The sequence below is a fragment of the Crotalus tigris genome, unplaced genomic scaffold (genome assembly GCF_016545835.1).
Source record: "Crotalus tigris isolate CLP2741 ecotype Arizona unplaced genomic scaffold, ASM1654583v1 scf7180000024508.2633422, whole genome shotgun sequence".
Lineage (NCBI taxonomy): Eukaryota > Metazoa > Chordata > Lepidosauria > Squamata > Viperidae > Crotalus > Crotalus tigris.
In genome coordinates this window covers 711994-724194 of record NW_024100680.1, presented here as the reverse complement: position 1 = coordinate 724194, position 12201 = coordinate 711994, and the positions used below count along the sequence as shown (strand labels likewise).

The 12201-nt window shown below is 38.1% G+C and overlaps 1 protein-coding gene across 5 annotated transcripts in view; it reads right to left on the bottom strand.

The window, feature by feature from the left end:
- BCL9 (BCL9 transcription coactivator) overlaps positions 1-12201 on the bottom strand; it is a 130048-nt gene that overhangs the window by 25258 nt on the left and 92589 nt on the right. For 4 of the 5 annotated variants that reach the window (XM_039333763.1, XM_039333761.1, XM_039333760.1 and 1 more), the window contains 3 exons: positions 5376-5454; positions 1845-2138; positions 204-520 (listed from right to left, as the gene is read on the bottom strand). In XM_039333763.1, coding sequence (XP_039189697.1) covers positions 204-520; positions 1845-1897 — 370 coding nt within the window. In that variant the 5' untranslated portion in view covers positions 1898-2138; positions 5376-5454. The remainder of the gene's footprint in view (positions 1-203; positions 521-1844; positions 2139-5375; positions 5455-12201) is intronic. The other variant, XM_039333765.1, reaches the window with a different exon arrangement.

Below are 12201 nucleotides of genomic sequence, written 5' to 3'. Positions count from 1 at the left end.
GTGTGTGTGTGTGTATACACTTTTAGGATCCTTAATCTATGAAACAATCTACCTTCTAACTAATACATATTCTTATTAATTTACTCTGCTTTTACAGCTCATGGCTAATACATTGTTAAAGCAAAGGAAGAGAATCAATTACAGAAGCTCTCAATCAAAATCAAAAGTCATCCATATTTCTGTACTTTTGCATATTAACATACCTTTCATTTCTGATTCATCACTGGGAGTTCCAGCATCTCTCTGTTCAAACGAGTCGGCTGAAATGCTCCTTTCTCTCTTTCCTTTCCCTTTTGACCCATTGCCAGCCCCATTCTTCAACCCCATGTTTCCTCCTTGTCCTGGAAGCACTTTTGGTGTATGGGCCCCACTCTTGGGATCGCATGGAGAAGGCTGGGATTGGCCTGTTGAACCCCCCTGTTTACCCTGATTGGAGAATTTAGAGTCCAGTTGCGGGTTGCCGGATGGGGACATCACTGTAGGGGGACGGACCATCACCTCCTGTTTTGACTTAGGACTACTGGCAAGGAGAGATGAAGAGAATAATATACAACACAATGCATAATAATACACAAACCGATTTACTCAGCAATTGCTTCTAACTCAGTCTTATTATATAGTGTGGGAACTCCAAGAAATTAATTCATTATATGCTTATTGTTCAGCTCCTATTTTAAAAAGTGCTTTGAAAGAGTTACTAAGTTGTTTGAGGCATTATTACTTTAGTGAAGAGAGCAAGATAGCAACCTCCCAGATCCTAGGAACCAGTCAGTCACATGAGGATGTACCTCTTTGACTTCTGTCAATAAAGACAATGGTTTCTATGTACAAAGACGTGCCTCACGTTAAGATCAACACAAAGTAAATAACAAGACACCATAAAATTCACAAAACCACCCCTCTGGATTCAAACAGCTCAACTGTCAGAAAGTAGAAATGATTGTTCTAGTTAGAAAATTACATTAATTATAAACTTTTGTCTTAAATTACTTTTTAACTGATAGATGCAAATATATCACACCATAATAATTACTTTATATACTCTGCATGGAACTAATGTATAAATTGTTTCAAAACTATACCCAATAGCCAATATATTTAATATTTTTTGCAGAGATATATTCCAGATTGGGGAAAACTTCACTGATAACGGAAATTAATCTGGAACATCATTTTAAGTTCTCTTAAAATTTTAGTTTTCATAGAAGTACAATACTTTTGGAGTTATAAAATGCAGTCTGCCACTGCATATCATATCAACTAATCAACTAATTCTCAGATATGATGAAATTAGAATCAGCAATAAGACAGAGAAGGTTCTCTGCACTCACATCTACATGGCTTTTCATTAAAAAAATTGTTACTTCAGCTGAATAGCATCATCTAACCAAATTACTTGTGGTTTACTATTCTCCTAATAAATTTAAAATAAAGTTCAGTCATGAACAGACTGTGCTTTTACAAATATCTATGCATATAAATATAAATGCTTCCTTGGAATTTATTCTGTCCTTCCACTCTCCCCCAAATAAAGAATAGAATGGCATGATGTCCAGCAGAGTGATTAGATCTATCATTTATCCTAACATGTACCTAGCAAAAATTATGCTAAGATTCTCAATGAAGACTAAAAGAAAAATCAAGTATTAGGCCTGAATAACTTTCTCCAAGTGAAATTCAAAACAAAAGCAGAAAGCCCTGGAGAAGAAACGAACATAGATTTCAGTAAAATTTAAGAGTACTCAGTAGATAAAACATATATAGAAATATTCAAGAATTCATATTTATTTAGCAGTTATATAGCATAACCATGTCCTATCTAAAAGTCAATGAACATTTCTTACCTCTGGGCATTTCCTGATGGGGAATTTCTCACTTTGGGGTTACTGGAATGCATTGACAGAAATCCTAAGCACACAATTACACACACTGACAGGCTCTTGTCAAGTCCTTCTGTTGCTTCTGGCTGTTGTGAAACACTTTCTGCCACGTGCTTTCCTCAATGCCACTGGCCTACTTGTCTTTCTCCTCCGTGCTTCTCTTTTCTGCTGCACTGGACCTGTTCCTCTTGCAAATCCAACATTCTCCAAATGAGTGACTCCTGCTTTTGTAAGGAAGTCTCTCATCTCCAGGGCAAACTACGCAAACCAGTCAAAAGCAAACAGTTAAAAAATAATCTAGAACTATTTGAGATCAATACATGGCCATTTCTCTTATCTTTCAAATGAAAGGGAGAAATGAAAGATTTTAATCAGATCAAACATGATCACATATTCCATCATTAAGTGACACGCTCATATATTTAAAAGCAACAAACAGGTGTGCCCTATCTAACAAAGAAGGAAGAGTTTCTCTGCAATCAAATGTAAGTTTTTGGAAAAAATACATTATCTATACCTTGTTTCGAATCAACTTGAGCCTTCAAAAAATTCTATGTACCCTACAATACTAATATAACTATAGATTTTCAAGTGCCTTCCTGAATCAGACACCCTCTCAGTGCACTGGAACTACAATTTATCAAAATCCAAACAAGCACATTCAGATGACCTGGTGTCATGGCCAGTTCAGACTCAGTACTAACTGTGAGCAGCCAGTCCCAGCATTGCCAGATAAACTGCTGCCTGAGCGGCTGCAGGCAAAGACGGCTGCACCACTCACTAACCAGCTCCATTAGTCTCAGAAGGTGAGGCGTCTGAGTAGCCAGCCTCTCTAAATATAAGCGTTGCTGTGCAGAGAGGACAACAAAGAGGATGGCCAGTTTCTTCTCAAGAAAGGAACTTTGCCTTTCCAAATAAGCAACACCGGCTTTGTAAGGACAGCAATGAGCTCAAACCTTTCCATTGGCAATATTAACTTAGGCTCTGTTGTCTCTCAACTTGAAATTCTGTGATCATGATTTTGGATCTGGACTGGCTGATGTCTCTGCTACAACATTAGGACTCTTGGGACTTCAACTAATCACTTTGTGCCTGCTGTTTTGGATTTGGACTCTCTCTCAAGGTGAGCTTGTTGGACTTCAGGGGACCTGATTTTTCCGGTGCGTGTGCACGCACATGTACATTTCCACACACATTTCCTTTGTCACTTTATTTACTTGAAAACCTCCTAGCAAAGTTTGCAATTCTCTGCATGTTTGTGAGCATGTGTTCTGAGGCAGGACACTGGAGTTCCAACACATTTGGAAGATTGATTTACAAGATTTAAAATTGGACCATACTACCTCAAAAGATGTACTCATTACTTTAGAAAAACTTACATGGCAAAAGAGGAAGAGAAAGGGAGAACCTGTGTAGGGACATTTCCTAATTGCTTCTTAATAATCAAAACCAGCCTTAACCATAGTACTAATTTCTCTGATATCGTTCAAATGTGTATAATTTTGACTGAAATTGCCAAGTTTAGAGTTGCAGCACCAACTTTTGTAAGCTAGTACAGAAATTTAGACACACTATGCATGATAATATTTGAGCAGATTTTGAAACAAAGATATTGCTACTGCATTATTGTCATTATAATTACTAAATAGATACTAGTATTTGTCCCTTCAGGTTACATAATGTGTGTGCGTACATACATACATACATACATACATACACACACACAATTTACACACACATCTACACATCTCACATCTATACACAATGATGATTTTGTGCCATCAAGTCACTTTCGACTTCATACAGATTTTCTACATGATGATTGTCCCTAGCGTGTTCTTTCAGGTCTCCCAACAGTGCATATTTGTACCCAGTATAACATTAATTAAATATATGATTTAAGAAAAAATGTTCATTCCAATGCCAATTTGGCATGTTTGTACATGCAATCAAGAATCATATATCTTAAATAATATTTAGGGAGGCATGATTCATTCTTATCAAAATACCAACTTAAAACATCTCTGTGAGAACAGATACAAATATTTGTTTGATGACGGTTAATCGTTAATACTGAATTTTGTTATACTTTATAACACTGTATCAATATATTATTACAAGGCAGCATAGAAACTTCATATCATGATTGTAGTAGTTTTCAACACATTGTTCTTTCTTCTAATGCTTCCGAGTGTCTTTCTTCATAAACCTATCCCTTATCCCCTCCATTTTTGACAAAGAATCATCATATGAAATGTAGGTAAAGCATTACGATTCAGCTGTTGATTACAGTATGAGAAAAGAAATGTAAGTTAGGGCCATTTATTTTTATTGTTTAAGACAGTACAAGATATGCAATCTCATTTTCAGTGTATAGAAATGCTTTAAATTAAATGACATACAGTTAATCCTAGTGGGATCAGCAGCTACTTCCCTAAGCAATGTGGTTGTAAAGCAGAAGTCACATGACCACATCAAGTTACAATGACAGTTGTGGCAATCCTACAGGTTTGTGATAGTCACTTGCAATCTCCTATAGCTTTTCATTTGACTTTGCTTGTTGAAAGCCAACAGTGAAGATCACAAATGACAATCAGAAGACCACAGGAGTACTACAAAGGCTACAAGTACAAGGACCTATTGTAAAACTCCTTGTTTGCCACTATTGTAACCTCAAATAGTCACTGAACAAGTGGTTGTTCAATGAGGACTATTTGTCCTGGAATTGTTCTCTTTCTTTTTCCAAGGCCAGATATGTTCTCACATCACTTTCACTCAATATATTTGGCAAAATATATTAATATCCACCAATGTAAGGCATGAAAAGCCAGGTCCACCTATGAAGGTTATTAACTGATTTGATTCTAAAAGCCTATGCCCAGGATTCTTCCCAACTAATGATCAGCACCTGGTTAGAGTTAGATAAGGATCACCGGCATTCAAGGTTCTTAATTTGCTTGTGGCTGGGTAACAAATCTAAACTGAGCCCTCTTTTAACTCTTCTCTCTGGCTTTGCCAGTCCTTCTCTTATAACTAATTAGACTAGTAAAGATTATTTAGAACACAAAGTATCAAGATTATCAAGTCAAAATGGGCATATACAGTTTTTTTTCCTGGATATGTTCTGCCTACATTTATTATATGCTTTGTTACATTGCCACTGGAATGAAACCAAAGCAGGTTATAAAGATTATGATGCAGACAACTGTGACAATTATTAGAAATGCTAACCAAAGCATAATATAGGGCATCACTTCCCATTTCACCAGTTATTTGATGAAATATACAGCTTTCCTACCCATGAAACTAAGTCCCTCTAATGTAATTGTTGTATTCTGCCTGACTCCTAGAGATACTGGGCTGAAGTGACAATAAAAGTAAGAATTATATTATTGTTCAATATTCTTCTACTTTGACACAATAGTTAAGAATACTAGTTGGACTTGGTATTTCTGCCATTCTTTCAATCACTTCCCTTAGTTCTAGGAAGCTCACCAAAACTCCAGTGTCACGACATTGTGCTGATCAACCAGGAGATGGGTTCAGAATCCCTCTGCATATATATAAAGATTCTCTGAAAGGAGACAAAAAGAATACACAGTAAAAAAATATTTTAATATAATCTTAGCAACAACGTAACAGCAGGATGCACTACTTGACAAATTATCCACCCTGCAATTAAAAAACCTAAACAAACTTGTAGGCATGTTAAGAACAAAGAATACAGTTATCTTGTGTTCTAAAAAAAAACATCTCACTCAATTAAAAAAGGGAGGAATAAAAGAAAAAAAGCAATATAAAGGATCTTTTTGACATGCATACTGATTGGATTGAGAAACTTAACAAAATTAAATTAAAACTCAAAATATTAAATAGGGATGAACTCCAAATAATACACATTTGAAGACAAAACATTCACACTCCAAAAAGATAACCTGCGATAGCCAGACGCACAAACCATCTTTATTTCAGCAACAAATACATACAGCACAATGCTAGACGGTCCTGATTCAAACACCAAGTAGAAATACAGAATGTGATTGAGTTTTAGAAAACCAAAGTTTTCTAACATATAAAATGTGAAGGGGGGGTGAATAGACAAATTGGTGAGACCAGTCTGTCCCATTATGTTTATTATCTATGATGTCTTTATCATCTCAGCTTGTTCTGGGTTTTTCCCCCAAAGCACTGAATTACCAATACCCACTAATTTTACTTTCTAAAAACGCCTTTGGACCTGGATGAGGAATCTTCCTGTATTGGTCTTCAAGGAAAACTGAGAAGAAAGCATGACACTGCGTCAGAATTAAGTATGTAAAGATTGGGATCTTGACTAGATCCACTTGGTGCTTTGTGTCTGCTACATTCCATTTAATGAGTGCTTTGGCATGATTATACCTATCTAGAGTAGAAGACTTGGAAAGAAGCTCAAGGATGGCCTCTTAGATGCCACTGCCTGTTTCCATGTAAATTAAAAATCGTCTCTCATATTCAACACGGCAAAGCCAAGTGGAGAAAAAAATAACCTGAGCAAATAGTTAAGTATGACCATCCACAGTCTTGCCTCCATTTTCATCAGTCCTGTCTCTAATTGCAAGACAGCGCTAGAGACATACTTTGGGACCTGTCAGGTTGATCTTACAAATTTGGATTGTACAAGTTCTAATGGTAAAAAATTGTAAAGGCACCCACCTGGATACCATAAAAACATGTGCTATTGATTTGGTTTTGAATAATTTGAGTATAATACATCTCTTGTATTAAAGAACTTAAGGATGGTAGAAGAGTTCCTCTGGGCATTCTCATTACTTTATCAGAGTACAGTATTAAATAGAAATTTTGGATCAGGGCAAATGTCTAAATATAACCTGTAAGAGGTGTTATAGAATTCTTTTCAGATCTTCATATGGAAAGTATATTAGGTATTGCCACAAAACTGAGGGGTGGAAGTTATGTGATAAAAGTTAGCCTCCATCCCTTAGTGTTGTGGCAATACCCGATAAACTTTCCATATGAAGATCTGAAAAGAGTTCTATAAGATCATTCAGCTAAACACATTTGTTGGATCTGTGCAATCACACATTTTTATAAGGTGGAACTCCTAACTATGGTTCTGTTGAAGCTATACAAGTTGAACATGTTTAAATAACCTTTTCAATTTTTACAATAAATGTATAAAAATCTGACAGTTGGCCACACAAAGAAGGGACACTGGGAATGTCAGGGCTTATAGGCTCACTAATATATCCCAAAATGCTTTCTATATTTGCATCCACATGAATGCTTACTTACAAAATGAGATCATGTCTTATCCATAGAAATCCCAAAGGATCATCAATTCTGGATTTAAGCTGATTACATAATAGACATTGAGATTTGTAAGATACTGTCTTGGTGGCTTTTCACAATCACAAATTACAGAGTGGATTTGCCTATGAAAGCCATTCCATTAATGAAGCATATTAATATTGCTAGCAAGGAGAAAATTGCTACATTCTTATTTAAAGCACACTGCAGTTATTTTCTACTCTGTTGATATGGTAAACATAAAAAAGCAAGTTAGAATGCAGTAGTATATTTTAGCTGATCATCAGCACAGACCACAGTTCAAAGAAACTAAAACAACTAAGTATGAATAATAAATTTTTTGTACTCATGTATTCCAAACTTTAAAGTTATTTATTTTAAAATAACTTTTTTTTAAAGATACAGACTTATAGTCCCAGTTTCCCATGTGACCCCTTGGAAAAATAAATTGCCCATCCCTGTTCTAAGGTAAGGTTCTGCCTCCCCTTTCAACTCCTCCCAACTGCCTATTCCACACACACCCACACACAGACCTCTGCTCTTTTGGCTGCTTTGCACTGCCTTGAGAGATAGCAAGCAATCCCAGAACTGTGCAGCTCTGAGGCTGCTTGCTCCATTGTGCCTTAGGACAGGGGTCCACAACCCCTGGTCCATGAACCGGTTCCAGGCCACAGCATGCCAGCAAATTTTGATCACGGTACCACTAAGCCACAGTGGTTTTATTTTTTTTTCTGTGAAGTCAAGTAGAGTGGTTTATAAACCACAGTTTGTTGCTTAGTAACTGTCTTATTAAAATAACAATGTGAGAACCTACTCAAATTATATCAAAATGAGAGATTCTGCAGAATTAAAAAAGTGCTATTTTGAAACTGCAGAGTTTCCAAAGAGCTATGAAATAGAGATAACCGGGGATTTTAATTACCTAAACATTGTTGGGAGATTATCCCTATCAAACAAACATGAGTCTTCCCAAAAGTGAAACTGCCAGCAGCTTTTGTAAAAAAAATAACCATATAATTCTGGAATTCTTGATTTTAAGAAAGTATAGTCGAGTGTGCATCTTGGACTTCAATAATGTAAATAATGTTCCATGATGGAGAAGATAACGGAAAATGGAATTGAAGATGGGCAAGAGATTTTAGAAAGACAGATACTAAAAGCACAACTACAAGCAATTCAATGAAGTAAAAATATAAAATACGCGAAAAATACAATGAAGCTGCACAAAATGCTTAGTGAAAATCTGAAAAATGAAAGGCACGTAAGAAGTAGAAACGGAGACAAGTAGGGTTATGAAGAGTTTCATAGTCAAAAATACTTCAATGTGTATGCAGATATACATATAGCAGAAAGTTCTTATATCTGTGATTGGATCTTGGGAAAATATGGAACTGCATTAAGGACTTGCCAGTACAGTAAGTGCTATTAGAAAGCTGTCATACATTTTGAAGCAACATTCTCCCTTTAAATCTGAAGTTACCAAAGTCAGAATATTTATTTGAGTAACCTTTGGCACCATTTGCCTCCAAACAAACTCCATACTAAGATCAATACAAGATTAACCTAAAACTATTTCAATAATACTAGAAAGACCAAAGACTATTTTTATGAGTAAAAATATTTACAAAATATTTATTTTGTTCAAAATAAAAAGAAAAGTATCATAACATCAGCTTCCTGAGTGAAATAAAGAATACCTGAGGATAATAAATGCTGTTCCGATCATTAAAAAGGGGAGACAAAGAACTAGAAAGATAAATTTAGACCAATAACTGGAAGAATTCTAAAGATCAGAGTAAGTCACCTTCAGGAAAAAAAAACTTAGATTCATTTATTTTACTTGGACACTAGTAAAACTACCAATAGCATAAAATGTTAAATAAATTAAATGATTTGGAGTATAAGATACTGCAGCAAATGCTAAAGGTACAATAAAAAGGTCAGAAACAAATAATAATAATTAATCATAGTCATTAAAGATGACTTGCTGACCATTCAAGATCTTTTTGAAGATAAAAAATTGAAATTAAAATAATTAAAATGTGAAAAAATATAAACGGTGAATAAGAAATTTACTATTATTCCAAATATTGTCTTATTGCAAAGTTTGCAAATGTACATGAAAAGTTTTTTATTGTAATTTCAGTTATTTCCACTAGTCTCACCACAACATGATAATGCTGGAGATGCATTCAAGAGCTTCCATACCAAACTAAGTTAGTATCAAAGATGAAGGAATTCACATCAGGGAACTGGTTTATGCAACAATTATTTGGGAAGCTATAGATGAAACCCTACCGATATACCAATATAACCAATTCCCAGCTTACTAATTTACTTACTAACTTATTTGTTGTTATTGTTGTTGTTTGTATTGTGGGAAATTGGATACACTTAATCAGCATGGCTGACAACCAAAAATAAGACAGAAGAACTGGAAGGAACCAATTTTCAGCCAAAAATATGTGTAGATGCAACATATGCATCAGTTTTATTTTGTATGTCATTTATACAATTTACAGAAATTGGAAAACGAAAATGGAGACCACTACAAAATTCACCCAAGCTATATATGAACAAGTGTTATTTGATAGAATTCCTATTTCCTATCTGGAGGGCCAAACTTTGAATTAATAATATATCAATACCAAAGATTAAATTAATACCAAAGATGAAAACACATAGAACTAATATCATGGGTGATATTAATAAGCAAAATATTTGCTAAAGAAAATACTATCTTTGACTAATTTTGAATTTTTAGTAAAGTATTGAAACTCAGTTATAAAATGTTGTTAAATCATTAAGTATTTAATAATTTCTTTATTGAAAAAATAGAACTACATTAATCAAGCAGTACTTTTGCAATCACAGATTGAGCCATGTGCACTTTTCACATTAACTTCTGCTACTGCCATCTAATCCTTAAATGCATTTGCAAATATCTTTGAATAAGACTGTGTTTGGAAATACATATTTTCATGCTATAAGCCTGTCCTATTTAGAAACAAGTTTTTAAACAATAAGTTTAAGATAGAGATGGGGGAAATTATCATTTCAAGACCCTTCTAATTAATTTATTGAGGGGAGAGTAGCTGCCTTTCAGTCCACAATCATGGTATTTTTCTGGCCTGAATTTAGGAGTTGAGGATTGGCAGCGGGGGCAGGGTGGGGAGTTTGTTTTTTATCCCCCCCCCCCGTCTGCTGGGTGGTTGCAGCAGGTTTTGGTCACTTCACATGACCCAGGACACTGTGACTGTCATAAATATGAATCAGTTGCCAAGCACCTGAATGTAAATCACAAGACCCTGGAGATGCTGCAACATTCCAGCTGATCGGCGCTTCTTTTGGGCTCAGCAGAAGTGCCAGGATCAGTGCTATTTTCTAGCTGATTGGTGCTTCTTCAGGGCTCAGCAGAAGCACCAGGATCAGTGTCGAGCTCCAGCTGGAGCCTGGAGCTGATCCTGGCACTTCCACTGAGCCCTGACAGCCCTGCAGATCCAGCCATCTCTTGCTCAGGCTTGTGCAGTGCTGCCACCGGTTCAGCTCATTCCCCTCCCCCGCTACCACTTTATTAGGATGGTTGCGTACCACCTGCCAGGTGCCAATGTATCACAGGTGGTACCTGTACCACTGGTTGAAAAGCCCTGCACCACATGATGCATGAATAACAGCTGAATGCAACATCACTTACTTCTAAGTTAAATGCTGTAGCATGTTTTACATGCAAATCAGAATGTCTGGCCACAACTGATCTGGAACCAATAGATTTCTTAGTCTATGAATTAATTCTAACTTGATCTGAAGCCACTTTAGTCTTTTAAATATTTGAAGAGTGCCTTAATTCATGACTTCATTAAACTTTATTTTAGAACTTGTTATTAAATGTTCACCATTAGAAATGTTTGATTGAAATAGATCAGTGGTTCTCAACCTTTCTAATGCCGTGACCCCATAATACAGCTCCCCATGTTGTGGTGACCCCAGGGGCGTGGCCGAGTGGGTGTGGCCACCGAGTGGGTGTGGCCACTGACTGGGCGTGGCCAAGTGGCCGTGGCCACCGCCGCAGCAGATGCACAGCTGCCCTTCCTTTTCCTCGACGCAACCTTTCGCCTGCCCCAGTGACTCCCTCCCCTTTCCGGGGTCCAGGCATACCCTCTGGAGCCCTGGCGTTTACCGACTGCAGGAAGCGCAAGGTGCCCACGTAATCCTGTTCGGTTGAGGACACAGAGGCGAAGACGTAGCTGGTGGTCCGTATCCTTAGCCAGTTCCAAAGGGAGAGCACTGGTGCGGGGGGCCACTGCCCCGCCGCCGCTGCCACCGACGGCTCAGATACCGACTGCACTTCCATGGCTCCTGCCTGCCTCAGCTTCCAGAAGATCATTCCGACCCCGCTTTCCTCACTCTGTGGCTGGCTTTAGGTGCCCTCCATCTCCGAGGCGCACGCCAAACGCACCACAAGGATGGAGTCTCTTGAGCTCGACCTACCAGCAGGAGAGCCGCGCTGGGACATGGCGAGGAGGCGGCGGCGGCGGCTAGGAGGAGCAGAGCACAAACAGCGCTGAATGGAGAGAAGTGTTTCTCTCCATTCAGCGCTGTTTGCGCTCTGTTCCTCGTAGCCACCGACGCCGCCTCCTCGCCATGTGCCAGCGCAGCTCTCCTGCTGGTAAGTCAAGCTCAAGAGACTCCATCCTTGTGGTACGTTTGGCGCCCTCCATCCCCGAGGCGCACGCCAAATGCACCGCAAGGATCGAGTCTCTCGAGCTCGACCTACCAGCAGGAGCACCGTGCTGGGACATGGCGAGGAGGCGGCGTCGGTGGCTACGAGGAGCAGAGCGCAAACAGCGCTGAATGGAGAGAAAAAACGCCGCCTCGCCATGTCCCAGTGCGGCGCTCCTGCTGGTAGGTCGAGCTCGAGAGATTCGATCCTTGTGGTGCGTTTGGCGTGCGCCTCGGGGATGGAGGGCGCCTAAAGTCGAGCGGGGAGTGGAGCGTGCACCAGCAGGAGCGCCAC